Source organism: Triturus cristatus, chromosome 7 (genome assembly GCF_964204655.1).
Source record: "Triturus cristatus chromosome 7, aTriCri1.1, whole genome shotgun sequence".
Lineage (NCBI taxonomy): Eukaryota > Metazoa > Chordata > Amphibia > Caudata > Salamandridae > Triturus > Triturus cristatus.
This window is the reverse complement of record NC_140590.1, coordinates 715,226,044-715,244,139: the sequence shown is the minus strand read 5'-3', so window position 1 is coordinate 715,244,139 and position 18,096 is coordinate 715,226,044. Positions and strand designations below refer to the sequence as shown.

Genomic DNA, 18,096 nt, shown 5'->3' with positions numbered 1-18,096 from the left:
CACCCATTCTCATTCCTTCTGTTTCGCTTAATATCACTCTGATTCACTCAGCCTCACTTAGTCTCATTCAGTTTCACTCAGTGTTACTCTGACTCACTTATTCCTGCTCAGTCTTACTCATTCTTACCTAGTTTCCCTGAGTCTCCCCACAACTCTCTTGTTCTCCCTGATTCACTGAGTCCCACTCATTCCGATTCACTTAATTTAAATGTGACTCACTCATACTCAATCAGTACCACTCATTCTAACGTAGTCCACTCCATCTCACTCATTCCGACTCACTCAATCTCACTCTAACTCAGTCTCACTTGTTCACATTCAGCCTCAGTCATTCCCACCTAGTTTCACTCAGTCTCAGTGATTCGCTCAGCCATACTCAATCTGATTCACTCAATATCACTCTGACTCACTCATTCACACTGGTTCTGACTCAATCTAATTCTGACTCACTCAGACTCAATCATTCTCACTTAGTCTGACTCAGTCTCACTCATTCTCTCACTGACTCACTCCTTTTCTGACTCACTCAGAATTGACTCACTCAGTCTCACACACAGTAACACTCAGTTACACTCACTGTCGTTCTCCCTCGCTTATTCTCAGTCTTCCTACTGCTCGTTGTCACTCACCTTGACACTCCTTCATTGGCAATCACTTTTACTCACCCATACACACACACTTACAGATACATACACAGCATTTGAAAGCATTTCTCGCTTGCCGTGTTGCCTGTTAAGGTTCCATTTGGACTCCTGCAGCTTGTTTCTACAACAGGCACTAGAAACTGAAACATCAAACATGTTCAGTCGCAGATTCAATGTTTTAGTCTTTGCTCATTCACCCCACCCTTTCCCAACTCTGTGACGAGTTGGTAAAGGGTGGGATGACTTGCTGATTGACGTGTAGCCACAGGCATTGTAGGGCATAATCCGTCAGCGCCCATGGCTGGCTTTAGCTGAGATGCTTTACTATGTCACAGATGGGGAGGCTCTGAGGTTTGCCAGGTGCCCGAGTTCAGGGCCGAGGGTTTCACGAGCCCTGGATTATTTCTGATGACTGATGCACGCACCTTCTTACACCTGCACCAGACATCAGGCCTTGTCACTAGCATTCTCACTAGCTGCGGCTGGACAGCATTTTTTTATTATACCAAGAGTAAATAAGAGATTATCTTTTCTTCTTGGTGTAACAAGTGGGACGTAGCCACTGGGACCTAGTTTGCACACCGCCACCGTATTCAGGGATGGAGAATGGTGAAAGACAGGGCAGTGCAAACTACAAATATTCAGCACACTAGACCACAAAGTGCAGTATAGTGCAGTGGTGGCTCCTCCGCTAAGGCAGAGGAGCATCACCCCACTGCTTTTAAGTAATGTAACAAAAGGAAAAATAAAATGATAATAACTCACTGTTACTATAATTGTATTTGTTCCAGCTGTGTTGTGGCCGGGGCGGGAGGGCTACTCTGCTCTCCGAGCAGGACAGGGGAGGAGTGGTTTGCCCACTCCAAGTGCGCATGAATGTTTGACCGGCCCAAGAGGGCCGGCCAAACAGTCTTACGCACTTTGCATGTTCTCCACACAGGCTGCATTACAGCCTGTGTGGAGAACATGCCCAGGGCCCCTGTCCCCGTCTGAGCGAAGAACAACAGTGCTCAGACGAATCACAATGCTGCATTGCAGTGTTGTGATTGGTCAGGGGAGTCTGGTGGTTTCCTGGGTGCTTCCTGTAGCCCGAGTCTGACGCAGAGGAGAGGCGTGGCGATAAGGTACGTTTTTTCTAAATTATTTTTTTACATTCCGCCCCTCCCCCCAGCCCACCACCCCTGATCCGTGCCAGCCGCTGCTGGTACTTACTACTGGGTTGGGGTCATTTCTGGATCAATTTACACAGTGCCTTGTTTAAGAATTTCTCTGGCCCTTAAACTTGCCATGCAACTGTAATTAGTTGCATTGGCTTTTCGCATTTGAATTAGTTTGCACTGTTTTCGGCCCCTGCGTTTGTTGTGCTTTCCCCTCTAGGTTCCCTTGTTTTCCTGTTAAGCCTTTTCTTTCTCTTCCTTGCATTGTATTTTAGTATTCCTTAAACTGCTTGCCTCCTAGACTCTGACTAATGTGTTTCCAGCACTGTCTTGAGGCTGTCAGTTAGATTCCCATTGGACTTATGCTGGTCACAGCAACAACTGTTGCCGAAATCAGTAAGATTTTCAAACATACTTCTTCAGAAAATACCAAATGGCTGTTAAATCCTGTTTACCTATTGTCACCTATCTCTTTCAAGCTGGTTCAGTCACAACTGACTATGGAGCTTCATGATAGTGTGGTACTGTCCCTTAATGGAGATGTTGTAGTGTCAGAGATAGCGCTCCAGTCTGGTGTTTCTTTCTTTCTCTCTCTTTCTTTAGCTGTTTCCCCAAGTTCCTGTTGCTGATAGCAAGCTCAGTATTGCTTCTGCATAAGTATTCAGGGATAGAAGAGGCTTTCAGCAGATCTACAAAGTCAGAACTGTCAAAAAGCAGATGCTGGCAATTTGAATTAACCTTAAAATATTTGCTCTTTGGTTTGTTTACTGAAAGACAGTGCTTTTCTTTCGTAAATGTTGTAACTAGTTGCTATCAAATGTGGGTGAACAACCTCCAATTGATTTGGTGATGGTTAAGGTATGAATGGTGAGATAATTATCCAAATAGAACAATACTTAATGTAAAAGCTATAAATGGTAAATATGCATATTGAATAAATGCACCCTTCAGAAGTATGTAATTTATATTCAAATCTTGGCCTCAGGGAGTGAGTGTTTCAAGCATGAGGTTTACAAACTGCATTTGAACACTATTCGGAGAGAGTTCGTCCTGATTGGTTTTGGTGAGGGCTCTGCATAATAGCAAAACAAGCAGCACAGGAGATGCGGGAGCAAGAGGTGGCAATGTGCTCAATTGCCAATTGAAGAGGTGCACAGCTTGATAGATTAGATTGAGTGTTTTCTAATGCACAATCTGCTTGACCGAACAATAGCCTTCTTGGGCCCTCATAAAGAGCCACCTTTGATAATTGTGAAATGTTTGGTAACTGCTGGTTCTGGTAATTTCGCAATTACAAGTTGTGTGATAAATATCGGTAGTTCAAACCTTCCACAGTTTATCAGGGGCAAACTAGCTATGGCTCGGCATTCAAACTGTAAGGACTAGCTTCTTGTCATTCATTATGCAGTATTTCACAAATGTTCAGAGACATCATATTCCAGTGGTCCAGACAGTGACTACGACAACGGTGACCCCTCTGGCAACCATCAGCAATCACACGCAGGCCCTAGTTATCAGGGAACAAACCATCAAGCTATATCACACCCAGATTTAACATCGGGTCCTTTTTTAGGGGACCCCAGATGGAGTACACACAGCGGCTGGGGACCCCCCTAGGTTGGACAGAGGACAGGACAGGGGTCAGAACAGAGGATGGAACAGAGGGAGGGGGAGGAGATCAGTGAGATTCTACCCTCAAACACACAGCGAGATACAAACCAGGAGACAAACGTACCACTGGTAATTGACACAGACCACCACCAACCTAACCTTCAATCGGACCATTTTGATGACCAAACTAACCCGGTCCTTAATCTATCCAAACATTCTCTGTCCCAGACAGAACTATCAGTCTTATCCAAAGGATTGAGTTATGTGCCTAGTGCACCTAGTTACAGTTTTGGGACGAAAATAGATTTGTATTGTTTCTTTCGCAAAATTCGATTGAAGCATTTCTTCTATAAACACACGAGTCCCGTCAGCATTAATAGATGTGCAGCTACTCCCTTACGTACGCCATCAACCTTTTCATCACCAACACACCCAATGTCTAACAGAATTTTAACCTTTGAGCAGGTAGTGTTACAGGATGTACTCAAATTATTTGACACAAAAAAATATATTAAACTTAACATTAGTAAAGAGGAAAGGGAGAGTTTGGAGACACTGAAAAACAATTTGGACCTTGTAGTTAGGCCAGCTGACAAGGGAGGCTCGATTGTAGTCCAGGACAGAGAAGACTATGTCAAAGAGATTGCTACACAATTACAAGTAGCTGAGAACTACCATAAAATCAGGGGAGATCCCACGAGGGAAGTATCCAAATTAATACATGTGCTTACCACCCAAGGATTGGAGGAAGTGTATCTCAGCCAACTTGAATTTGGTTATCTGAATCAAAAAGAGCCACAGGTCCCTACGATCTATACACTCCTGAAAGTCCATAAAAACAGATATAAACCACCAGGGAGACCCATCGTGTCCGGGAGTGGCTCAGTTTTGGAGCCCCTATGCTGGTATGTGGACATCTTCTTACAGCCCTGGGTTTCTAAGACTAGATCATACATTCGAGATACGATGGAAGTCATCAATTTGATAGAGGGCCTATGATAAGGACAGACAGATACTGGTAACTATGGACGTAGTTTCGTTGTATACCAGTATTCCACAAGATGAAGCACTTACCATAGCGTACGAAGTGTTGGAACGGAGAGAAAGACCACATAGGGTACCCACTGATTTCATCATTGCTTTTCTTGAGGTGGCCATGACGAAAAATGTCTTCATTTTTCAGAAGGATTATTTCTATCAGACTTAAGGAGTAGCTATGGGCGCTGGATTTGCTCCTGATATAGCTAACCTGTATATGAATAACTATGAGGACAGGAACATCTATATTCATGATAACCCTTTCACAGAGAATATAACTCTGTGGAAGAGGTATATCGATGATGTCCTCATGGTATGGACTGGTAACTCCGATACCTTGGAAGAATTCTGTATCTGGCTGAATGCCAGATCTGATGATATCAAAATGACCATGACTTACAGTACAGAGAAGGTTGAGTTTTTAGATCTCACTATACAAAGTGAGAATAATGAGCTATACACATCATTGTATAGGAAACCATTAGAAAGAAACACTTTATTGGGGTATAAAAGCTACCATCCCAGGAATTTGCTAGATAATCTGCCCTACGGGCAGTTCCTGAGACTTCGCAGGAACTGTACCCGTAGGGCTGATTTCTTTAAAGAATCCAATGCTCTAATGCAGAGACTTTTGGACCGTGGATACCCACGCAGTCTCCTGAAAAAATCTAGGAAGCGGGCGTGGTACTGCCTCAGGGACATCCTTCTACAACCCAAAACTGATAAATCTACAGAGAATGATCCAATAGTCTGTGTATCTACGTTTAGCAACAGAAGCAATGAAATTAAGCGCATCATAAATCAGAATTGGCACTTGGTTTCTGGAGAAATAGGCAGCATGGATCGTCCTTTATTTGCCTTCAAAAGGGGAAGGAATATTAAGGACTTTGTTGTGAGCTCATACCTTAGAGATGAGCCTACACCTGATACACGCTCTCTTTTGATGTTGCCTCCATTAGAAGGGTATTTTAAATGCGGCCACTGCAAAGCGTGTGAACTCACGGTGGAGCAAAAGGAATTCACCCACAATGGCAAAAGATATAGTTTACACCATCATACAAACTGCAACACACAGGATATAATTTATTTAATCATATGTCCATGTCAGAAAATATACGTAGGGCAGACCAAACAGAAAATTAAGACACTAATTTTGCAGCACTGCTCACGCATTTGCTGTAAAGTGCAAGGTGCCCCATTGGTGGAACACTTCACCCAGAATTCACATACGGTTAAAAGTCTAGAGTGGTGGGTATTAGAGAGAATAATGCCCAATCCCAGAGGGGGCTCTCTATCAGCTACCATGAACTTGAGAATGCAAGTGGATACATTTGCTTGACTCAGTTAATGGGGGATTAAATGAACAAGAGGAGATTTCCATACAGATAGCCCTACTTAGCATGACTTAGGCTTATTTCATGATGGCTATTCAGAAAATCACAGACGTGATTGAACAATATTGGAAATTACCTAATATGCAATGTATAACATCAATATGTATATGTAACCTCCATTTTTTTGATAATTGGTTTCCGCTTACAAGTGATATTGCCTGTACGAATGTAAAAATATCTGTAATAATGAGTTTGGTAAAAGATCACTGTTCACAATATGCAAACATCTAAATGCAATGAGATTGCTTAACTTAATTATGCATAATTGAGCATACTACCACCAAAATGTTAATTCATATATAACATATATTGTACTATTATGTGTCCTAAATGTGAACAACAATAGATTTACCTACTTAAGTATATTGCAGATAATATGATTGACAATCGAGATATCGTTGAATACTACAGAGATAATGTTAAATTGATTTAGGATGCAAAATCATAGAGTAATACTAGAGGCATGTCCAGAATCACTGTTTTTTTAGTGTAAAATGAAATGGTGTAATTTATACATCATTATATGTAAGATGGAATATTGCTCATAAGAAAGGTCGTGATATAATGAGCCTAGATATTAATATGGATGGGAATAGCTTGACTTCGCCAAATATATATGCCGATTGCTGGTCGGGTTTTTCAGTTTTGAACGAAGGTGGGAATTACACCTCGCTCCCCTGTATTAACGTAGCAACACTCTTTAGACCTATTCCCCACAAGATGGCAGTCATGTAACGTACATGGCCGTCACACGAGGACGCTGTTTACACGTTTACGCTGATGCCAGATACTTTATTTAATGAAGAGCAATCGCCCGTGAGATGTTCCTTCCCAGGTTTCAAGTAGAGCGTTGAGAAGTGCACAGGTAAGATGCTGATCTGAGCAGCCTCTAAACCGTTATTGAGTGGAGGAAGATTGTGACTTCCTTTCACTTCCAATCAACATAATGATATTTTCTCTATTCTTTAGCGTATTCAAAGGAGATTGACTAGCCTTTGATACCTCTTTTGAAAGTGATATAGGAGGCGGAAGGCCCCCCAGGTTTCCCTGTAAGGGAAGGGTGATTTATTTCTGGAACTCGAGCGCGGGACGCAGAGGTTAGTCTTTGTCATCATATTATATAATGTGAGCATTTGGCTACAATTGAGTTGTTGGCTTAATTTAGAGCTTAATTCAGACATATTTCATTGTAGGAATACAGGCCTACTGTGTGAGTCATTGTCCGATTGATTGGGAGATGTACGTCACAATTTGAACATAAGCTATAAAGAATTATAGCCTACATTCCCGTATGCGAGTAAAGGCATCATTGATCTAGAAAAGACACGTCGTCATCAGGTACAGTCCCTTCAAGGGCATAATGAGATACTTTCAGGTTGTGTTTTTGATTTGGTATCCTGAACATAAGGTCCTTACAGGCGCAATTTTATTTCTGTTAGGTCCACCTTCCAATAGAGTATGAGCTGCAGTGCCGTCCTATGAATTCAGGGTCGAACCTTCTTTAAGGTGAGCAGAGACTTTCAGTCTCGCCACTTCTAAAACATTATCCAAACCTCTTAAATATTAAAGTACTTTCATTCTTTTTAAACAGGCCACACACAGAATTACAGTTTAGTCCTGAAGAAGACCCAACACAGACAAATTAATTATCGCTCTTATAATTGGGGGTCGAAACGTCGACGCTTTAAACAGAGTGTAAAATAATCACCCAAACTAATTGTAATAACAGGATGAATTACCTGTTGGGTTGATACATACATTTTTTGACACCTCACACTACGTCCAAATGTGTTTTCTTAGTAAATGTTTATGTGTTATGTATATAATTTATTGTGATATGTAAACCTAATATTTTGTGTTCACCTCACGTCAACAAATTTAAGTGAAGTTTATGGTTTTTCTGTGTGTGTACATATTTGTCTATATGTGTCTAAAATGTTCACATGAAGAAATCATTGCACATGACATATACTTAGTCACCAAAATATATTTTTGATAAAGGATTATATGAGTTTCCTTTTCATTTTTTATTTCTGGTTTGGACAAAAATCAGGATAGGATTATGTTTCCATTAAATGTTAGTCTTATCTTAACAGAGGGATAAAGAATAAATTAAAAGTTACATGTTTTTTGAAGCTAGTTGGTGGCAGAACCACTTTTCCCTTAATGTATTAATCCCCAGGTTCTGCACATAACCGGGTTACCCCATTATCCTATATATAATGTATTTCGCAAATGTGGCAACGAGGATATTTCCAATGTCTTATGAAAGGTTTTCACAAGTTGTGTTTTTTTTTGTACTCGTAAACCAATAAAAAACATTAATAAAAAAAAGTTTATCAGGGGCAATATGCTTGTTTTTTCATTTGGTGCATTAAGCACTAAACTTTGCATGCTATTCCCAATAAACTCATAATTAAGTAGTATTTATCAGAATCTACAAGGGGGGGACAAGGGGCGAATAACGGTCCAGCATACACGCTGCCAAGCAGGTTATGTAAGTCAAAGGAGTATGCAGTTCCTAACAGGAGAGGAAGAGGTTGGGAAAAGCCTGAAGCCTCCGATCGGGGGATCTGATTCTTTAGGAGCAAGAGCCCTCACACACACAAATGAGTGTCAAGCTTCATCATCGGGCAACTCCTCGTTGGGTCAGCGCTGCAATGCCCAACAGGCCCTGAGAGGGGGCTCTATGCCAGAGTTCTTTCCATTGCTTCCATTTTTAGGCATTCATTATTTTTAACAATAATTAGGGGTCCATATATTAAATTAATTAGGGTATCCATTAGTTATGTTAACCTCACACTTCACCAGTCTACTCACATTATCACACCTAACACTGCACCTCACCCTTCATATTGGCAAAAAACAAAATAACTCCTGTAAAGAACCCCCTCCCGAGGTCTGTTGGGCATGGCAGCGACAGCGACAGATTTGTCTGCATCAAACGAGAGATGTTGGATGTTTGGAATTGAGCAGTTGCAATAGCAGAAGTGATTCATGTCCGTGAGGAGAGAGGGCGGTGAGACTGGAGGCTGGAAGGAGTGGGTATAGACAGCTACTGGTCAGAGGAGAGGTGAAATTAGAGAACTTTTGTTTTCGAACAGTTGAAGAGGGGCAGATTGCTATCCAACACCTCTAGCCGAGAGATAGTTGAAGATTTTGAAATGGAAGTGATGCTTCAAAGTAAGTAAAGCGAGTGTTTTTCCTGTATAGTTACTCTCACTCCCTGTGCCCCTCTTTCTAGCCAAAGTCCACATCCCAAATAAATACAGTATACCTTCGAAATACATACATATTTTGTTGATGAAGGAATGTTTTAGGGACATTGAGCGGCCTTGCACTGCACAGCCACATAACAGGGTAAGCCTGCAGAGGCAGTGCAATGAGAAGAAGAACAAGGGCATTTGGAGAAGGGAGAAAGGTGGGTCTCAAAGGGTGGCAAACAGCTGTTCTGAATGGTGAGTGACCTGGGCGATTAATAATCAGTAATTAATGGTTAATCTAGACTATGGGCTGCCGGATATTGGTTGTCTGAGTATTTCTGCTGAATAAAAAATGATGTAAACAACATTCTTGAATTTTAGAACTGATCAGAATTGCATCTACTTCCATTAGCATTTCCCTACTTAAATGTTCTTATTTTAGTGCCTGCATTGTTGTAATGCAGAGAATTTTCACAGATTTCCAAATACATTGCTGTTTATTCATAGAACATAGTATATTGAGTTCTGTGGTTTGCCACAGACCTTCATCACACAAGACTAGGGGGCATATTTACCAACCGTTCAAGCAACGCAGAACTGCAAGGTAAGTTGTGGCACTGCGCTGCATGGAAGGGAGAGGGTTCAACAGCACCGTATTCACCAAGATATGGTGCTGTTCAGTTCCTGCTCTGCAATGGTGCACTTGCGGCTGCCTAGCTCTAACAAAGGCACCCTGGCGCCATGGTGCAAAGGTGCCACGTTATGGTCAAGATTGCCTTTGTGCAGAAAGGGAAACTTTCCTGCACAAAACAAATTCAAAACAGATTCTTACAGGAAATGCAGTACACATGGAAAGAGGAAGTAAGAAGGAGAAATGAAGATGTATATCCTCGTTATGCCTCTATCTGGTAGGTGCACCATTTTGGCACAAATGAAGGCTTTTAAGTCTTTGTACATCTGGGTCTACGTCAAAATAGATGGGTGGATGCACGGGGACACCCATGCTCCACTCATGTAATGCATACTCATTGCAAAGTAACGAAAGGCAGCACTATGCACTGCCTTTCTTTCGTTACTTCGTATTTACTAAGCAACATAAAGCCACACAAATCCGCTTTGGTTGGTTTACTTAGTACATCCCAAAATGGCTTTTACCCCACAATAGTGACGCAGACCTGATGCAAAATCTTAGTTACTCTGGACCTGGGCATTGCCTACCAGAAAAGTGACTTTAAGAGTGCTTTGAAGCCCTCACACTGTGACCAACCAGGGCATCATGGAAAGGAGAAGCAGAAATGTACACTTTACGATAAGAAGAAATATCAGGCCTATTATATAGTAAATCGTATAACATCTCGCCCTATTTAGTTTTGAACAGCCAATTCTTTCAGTCAACCATCCCCAGGACATGATGTACAAATTACCCTACACTTTGCCGAAAGTGGGGAACTCTCCCACATTTTAAAGGGAATCTCTTTCCTGTATTGCTATAATCTAAAACCCAGAGAAATGCTTGTCTATAAGAAATCGAGATATTTTAACAGAATAGACCAATGCAAACATGGGTGGAAGGGAAGGGAAGGAAGCAATAATATCAGGCAGGCATCACCTACCAAGTGGCTGATAATGACCTGGACATACCAGACTTCAAATATAATCTGCTTGCAGGGAAGTCTCATGGCTACCCTGTGGGCCAGCCTACTTCTGCCAAACTACGAATGTTCTTCGCCACTGTAGAGCCTTGCTTAGAAATCTTCTGCTTGACCTCCGGCTTGAAACAGCGATGATGCCTCAGGTGTTTCTGTTGTTTATCATGGACAAACACAAGCACTCACCGTGGTATGTAAACGCTTATCCTCCTGAAAGTAGGTGTCTCCTAGGTAAGTGCTATTTATATCAGGCGGAATAAGGGTCATCACAGGTGCACTCGTTCTCAGCGTTCTGGATGGAACCTTTTCCATTGATGTTGGGACCCCCTCCTTTTTTGCTGGGACCTTCTCCTTCATTGTTAGCGATTCCTCTTTTTTCCCTTGAGGGCCATCATTTTTTGCTGCAACTTCATCCTTGTTTTCTGGGAGTTCCTTCTTTTTTGCTGCAGCTTCTTCTTTTTTTGCTGCCACTCCATTCGCCTCTGGCGATACATTGTCTTTTTTTGATGGTGCCGCTTCCTTTTTTGCTGGGGCTTCCTCCACTTTGCCTTGGACTTGTTTTGATGGTGCCACTCCTTTTTTTGCTGATACCTCATTCTTTTCATCTGAAGCCTCCATCTGTATTGGAAGAGGCTCTTCCTGCTTTGATAACAAGTCTTTATTTTGTGCAGATGCCTCCTTCTGTACTGAAGCAGTCTCTTCTTTTTTTGCGGGTATTTCTTTCTTTTTTGCTATGGTTTCCTCTTTTATTGGGAGTTCCTTCTTTACTTCTTCCTTAACTGGCTCTTCTTTTATTGCTGCACCCTCATCCGCCAGAAATACTACCTCTGCTTCCATTTCTGAGTCGTCTTCCTTCTCAGGCACTCGGGCATTTTCCTCTGAATTTGCAGCCTTTTCATCCAGTTCCCCAATGTCCATCTTTGCCATTGAGTGTTCCTGTGTCCTGATCAAGGTGTGAAACAAGAATAAATGTCAGACATTCTTTCAAAGTTACATACAACAAGCTTTTTCAAGTGCAGCCTTCAAACCAGGGCGTTTAAACGAATTTTTCTGAATGTATGGGATCATTTGCTACTTGTCTACCAAATCATTTAAGACCAAAATATAACGTATTAAAAGAAATGCATCAGAGGGTACGAACGTCAGGGAACAGTAATTACAGGTCCATACAAAAATTTAACTCACTCCAATCAAATTAAGCCATGGGTAGATTTTAAAGACTTAGGGCCATATTATCAAGGAACGGCGATAACATTATCGCCGCTTTAGCGTCAGGAAACTGCCGCTAAAGCGGCGATAATGGGCTTGATAATATGCCCTGGAGAATTCCCATAGAAGTCCAGGTTCTGGTGTGAACCTGGGCTTCTATGGGAATTCACAAGGGCATATTATCAAGCCCATTATCACCGCTTTAGTGGCAGTTTCCTGCCGCTAAAGCGGCGATAATGTTATCGCCGTTCCTTGATAATATGGCCCTGTCTTCTCACCTTTCTTGCTACACATCTAAATATTACGAATGATCTCCCTAAATGCACAGAACATGAGCATGACTGAGCAGTAAGGTGTGGACGGACGCGTCAATACAATTAAATCAAGCAAAACAACCAGCAAAGCTTTGTGCTGCACAGTTGGCCAAAATGGACGATCCTAGCAGACATACTTCCGGTTTGTCACCTGGCAGCAGCGGCCTCTCCTGTGGGCCAGCTGACATGCATCACCATGGTGAGGTCCAACCTCATGGCATGCCTGGTGGTAAAGCTTTGTCCAGAGTCTCGTTAGTTTTAGGAGGCAGCCCTTCTGTAATGTCTTTGTATATCACACCGCAGCACCACACACCACCAGAGCTGCTTCTCTGGTAATAGTGAAACTGTCCCCTCCAGACTTAGCATACTGAAGTCAAATCTCAATAATGACTTGGAGGCTTTTTGCAGTGAGTGTAAATTGCTTGCCATTTGATTAAGGTACCACATGATTTATTGTCTCTCATGTAACTAAGTGGTAAGTCGAGTAATATCACAAACATTTCAAATTTTATGGCAAGACCGGAGGCTCCTATTATGCTTTCTTTTCTTGCCTTTATTTCAATAGCAGCAAGATAAGTAAAAGAAAACTACACTCCCCAGAAGGCTGTAGGGGAAAAACTACTGGCCAATGGGGAGAACAGAAACATAAAGCAACCAATCAGGTCAGGCCAACCATAAGGACCTATCTGACCGCAAGCAGTCCTCTTTTCTTGCTGCTCGCAGTCAGATAAGTCGCATTTTCCATTTCTCCTGTCTAAAATTGTGTTGATAGAGTATTTAAGCATATTTTCTGCTGTATATTTTGTTTCTTTAAGCTCCGCTCGCTGCGCGGCGTTTCCATGGTGATGTCTTTGTTGCCGTTGGAGCTCTTTCAAGTTTCTCCCCGTCTTTGAATTCAGCGCGTCTGTTCGCGCGCGCCTGCACGCGCGCTTTGTTTATCTTACCGGCTTCGCTCGTTGCCTCAGACAGACTCGCTTCAGTGACCCCTGTCAGTGCTGCATCTTCTAGTGTTCTGTGCCGCCTGTCAGCGCTGTTTGTAGCTTCGTGCTCTCAGCCCCCTCAGCGCTCGTCTGTCTTCCTTGGCCACACCGCCTTTGGAAGCTCATTTTTCACCGGCAAGCTTTTTTCTACACGCCCCCTTTGTTCCTTTGCTCAATTTAACCCATTACTTTCCAGTTTAATGGAAATGGAGGTTCCCAGCTCTCCTGAGCTTGATACTGAGGAAAATATTAATTTAAAATCGGATTTGAGCCATTTTATTAATTCTTCTGTGGAGTCTGCAGTTGAACATTCCATGCAGAAGGTGTCTAAAACCATGGAGAATTCTTTACTTCGTATGATGACCAAAGCTTTGGCCCAGTCTGCGGGGGAAAGCAGAAAACGTAAACTGGTTCCTTCCACTATTTTACCCCGTAAAGTGTCACATGTGGTTAGCGAGGTTTCCTCGCGCAAGATTGAGGATGATGTTCCTCCCAGGCCTCAGTCAAAGGAGGGGATTACTTTGACATTTGGCAAAAGTAAAGCCAAACTTAAACATGTGGAGGTTCCTAAGAAGCTGGTCATTAATACCATCCAGGATACGGATGATGATGATTTATGTGACACAGATGACGACCCACTCTTTGATATTTTTGGTGTTGACGAGTCTTCACCCAAGAAGCAAAAGTTATCTCCCTTCGAATCCGAACCCATTCTTGACTCTGAAGGCATGCCCATGTTTGATCCTGCTTTAATTAGACATCCAAATTCGACGGAATGGTTTCCCATTCCCCATGTGGGAGAGTATATATCCTCCAAGCTACGACAACCTCTGGATAAATCTGTCAGAGCAAAATTGAAATCTGAATGCCCCAAACCTTCTTTGGCCTCCAACATTACGGTCACCCCCACTATTGATCAACCGCTCCTCACCTTCTTTTCAAAGTTCGGTAAGGACCCTCGTAAGGGGGTGGATAGAGCATGGTCCTCTTGTCAGGACAAACTTTTGGATATGGTGGGTCCTCTTGCCCGTATTTTAGATCTGGCAGAGTCAGCGCGCTCTGAGGAGTTAGTGCTAGATCCTGAAGAAGTTTCCCTTTGGGCCCAAAGTACTTTTTGCTTATTGGGCAATGCCAATGCCGCCATTACGCATGAACGGCGCAAAGGTATCCTAATCAAATTAGACCCTAAGTTAGCCAATCTGGCTTCTCAGGACCCTGGTCTCAAAGCGGACGGCCTACTCTTCGGTGATTCCCTGGTCAAAGACCTGTCCAAATTTGTCTCCACTTTTGCCTCGCTTGACAAGGCCCAACTTTCTATAAAAAAGGTTTTTGCTCCACGGGTTTTTGGCAGGGCCGGCAGAGGCAGGAACCGCTCTTCCGGCCATTCTTCCAACTTCCAAGGTTCCAGAGGTGCCTCCAACGCCGGTTTCCAAGAATACAAACCTCAGTTCTATCCCCAGCGTGGCCGTGGCTTCCGGGGTCGTGGACAAAGAGGCCACAGAGGCAACAACAACTCCAACTTTTCCCAACAAGGTAAGCCTGTCTTCTGGCCCTCCCGTGGGAGGACGTTTAGCTCTTTTTCTAAACAAATGGCAATCCCTGACCTCGGACCCTTGGGTCCTCAGTTCCGTCCAAGGTTATCTCATAGAGTTTTACGCTCCACCTTTCCAGGTTACTTTACCTCCTCCTCTGTTTTTTTCCGACGACGTGTCGCGCTTGATCTCTCAGGAAATTCTTTCCCTGTTGGCAAAGCGTGCTATCCAAAAACTCCCATTCGATCCCTCGGGTTTTCTCAGCACCTTGTTTCTGGTTCGCAAAAAGAACAAGAAGGTGCGTCCCGTCATCAATCTCAAAGTTTTCAATCAGTTTGTTGTTTACAGACATTTCAAGGTGGAAACCATTATCCATTTACGCGACACCCTTCGAACCAGCGACTGGTTAGTACGGCTAGATCTTCAGGATGCATATCTGACAGTCCCTATCCATCCCTCGCATTCCAAGTTCCTCCAGTTTCAATGGCTGGACGTCACTTATCGTTTTTGTTCGCTCCCCTTCGGGCTTTCTTCGGCCCCTTGGTGTTTCACCAAACTCATGAAACCTGTGGTGGCCTATCTTCGAGCTTTGGGAATTCGCCTAATTATTTACCTGGACGATATCCTTCTGATGAATGCGAGCAAACCAGGTCTCTTGCGGGACCTTCAGGTGACCCAATCTCTTTTGCTCGATCTTGGTTTTCTGATCAATCCAGACAAATCCATGTTGGTTCCCTCTCAAAGTGTAGAGTTCCTGGGGTTCCGCGTGGACTCTCCCTCGGCGTCTCTCTTTCTCCCTATAGAAAAGATCGCATCTATTCGTTCAGAAATTTCTCAAGTTCTTTCTCTCTCTCACATATCCCTTCGCTCCCTCGCAAGAATCGTGGGACTTCTCTCCGCCTCCATTCAAGCCATCTTCCCAGGTCCTCTTCATTATCGGGCTCTTCAGCGCCTAAAAATTCGACATCTTCGTCAGGGGCTGGCTTACTCAGATCTTATCCTCCTAGATCACGATTCGCGTTCCGAGCTGCAATGGTGGATAGACCATTTAGATGCGTGGAACGGAAGGACTATCTTCGCTACGGCCCCAGATCTTGTGTTAGAATCAGATGCCAGCCTGGCGGGTTGGGGCGCCCGTTGTGGGCCAATCTCGACTGGAGGTTCATGGTCTCTAGAGGAGTCGTCATTGCACATCAACTGTTTAGAGATGCTTGCCGGCTCCTTTGCAATCCGCAGCCTCGCAAAGAACAAGGTAAATTGTTCCATTCTTCTCAGGATGGACAATGTTTCTGCGGTCCGTTACATCAACCATCTCGGTGGCACAAGATCCAAAACCCTCGCAGAACTCGCCAAGAGTCTATGGCCTTACTGCCTCTCCCACAATCTCTCCCTCCAGGCCGAGTATCTCCCCGGCGATCTCAATTCCGTCGCGGATTGGCACTCTCGGTATCTCCGGGATTCCAGCGACTGGAGATTACTTCCCTCCGTGTTTCTTTCTCTCTCTCTCAAGTGGGGTCCTTTCTTCATCGACCTGTTTGCATCCCACCTCAATTCTCAGTTACCTCGTTTTTACAGCTGGCGCCCGGATCCGCTGGCTTTAGCGACCGATGCGTTCCTTCAGGATTGGTCACTTCATCTCAATTACGCTTTCCCTCCATTTGTCATGATCAACAGAGTTCTTTCCCAGATTCGACGCCAACAAACGTCCCTGGTCATGGTAGTGCCCTTTTGGCAATCCCAGATTTGGTTCCCTGCTCTCTTGGAACTAGCGGTGGACTTTCCGGTCCTTCTCCCTCATTCCTCGGACCTTCTTCTGGACCCTCGAGGTTCCCCTCACTCCCTCATCCTGGACCGGTCTCTGACTCTTTCGGCCTGGAAGCTCTCCGGTCTCCCTCTTCTAACCAGCTCCTTTCTCAGGAAGCTTCAATCTTTATCAGCCGAGCCTGGGCCCCTGGTACTTCCAGAGCATACAAATCCGCTTGGTCTCTTTGGACAAGCTGGTGTCTGGAACGGTCTATCGATCCCTTTTCAACCTCTGTGACCTTTGTGGTTAATTTTCTGGCTTCGGAGGCCAGCGCTGGCAAGTCCTATCGCACAGTCAATCTGTACAGATCAGCTATTTCGCTTAATCATCGTCCCATTGACAACAAACCGGTCGGCTCTCACCCGCTGGTCTGCCGTTTGTTAAGAGGAATCCGGTTTTCCAAACCTCCGTTGGCTAAGTATTCTTCTTTATGGGATGTTAATTTGGTACTCAAATTGTTTATAGATTGGCCTGACAATGCTGCCCTTTCTCTGAAAATGTTGTCTGCAAAACTTACTATGTTGTTGTGTTTAATCTCTATTAAACGTGTTTCTGATGTTAAGGCTTTAGACCTTTCTTTGAGACAGTTTTCTCCAACTGGAGTATTGTTTCAGGTGCAGAGACGTACAAAAACAAATTTACAAACAGTGTTTTATCCTTACTTTCCAGCTCAACCAAAATTATGTGTGGGTCGTTGTTTAAAAGCTTATGAACAGAAATCTGCTGATTTTAGGACTTCCTCTCATTCCCAACTGCTCATTTCTTTCCGCAAACCTCACCTTCCTGTTTCGCTGCTACTCTGGCCCGTTGGGTCCGTTGGATCATGTCTCTTGCAGGCATTGATGCTTCGGCTTTTGGGGCTCATTCTACCAGGGGTGCCATGGCTTCTAAAGCCTTTTGGTCGGGCTCCCGTCTTGAGGATATCCTTAAGTCAGCAGATTGGTCTAATGACAGTGTTTTCAAAACCTTTTATTGTAAACCTGTAATTACTGCTTCTTCTGTGGTTGTTGATATGCTTTGAACTAGCATAATAGGAGCCTCCGGTCTTGCCATAAAATGTAGATTTTCCTAATAACTTATGACAGAAAGTCTTAATTTTATTAAAGACACGGAGGCGAGTATTATCCCTCCACAACAGCTCTAATTTGTTCTGTTTTTTCCCCCCCTAGGTACTCCAGCTTTGCCACCACCTTCCTCGTGAGTCTGGTCCTGCCTCACAGGAGCCATTGTCGTCGTCTTCCTCCGGGCTACCATCTTGGTTTCCTCAAGATCTTTCGTCCATGGTGTTCATCGCTCAAGAACTGTTTACCTGGTTATTGACTGTTTATCTGTTGTTATTCTTAATTCCTCTGTTTTCATCTTCCTAATTCGCACAAGAAAAGAGGACTGCTTGCGGTCAGATAGGTCCTTATGGTTGGCCTGACCTGATTGGTTGCTTTATGTTTCTGTTCTCCCCATTGGCCAGTAGTTTTTCCCCTACAGCCTTCTGGGGAGTGTAGTTTTCTTTTACTTATCTTGCTGCTATTGAAATAAAGGCAAGAAAAGAAAGCATAATACTCGC

The 18,096-nt window shown here is 43.6% G+C and overlaps 1 protein-coding gene across 3 annotated transcripts in view; it reads right to left on the bottom strand.

Moving 5' to 3' along the window:
• Positions 1–18,096, bottom strand: part of LOC146810405 (alpha-N-acetylgalactosaminide alpha-2,6-sialyltransferase 2-like) — a 252,735-nt gene that overhangs the window by 169,474 nt on the left and 65,165 nt on the right. For all 3 annotated transcript variants that reach the window (XM_085617402.1, XM_085617403.1, XM_085617400.1), the window contains exon 2: positions 10,883–11,639. In XM_085617402.1, the coding sequence (XP_085473528.1) occupies positions 10,883–11,639 (757 nt within the window). The remainder of the gene's footprint in view (positions 1–10,882; positions 11,640–18,096) is intronic.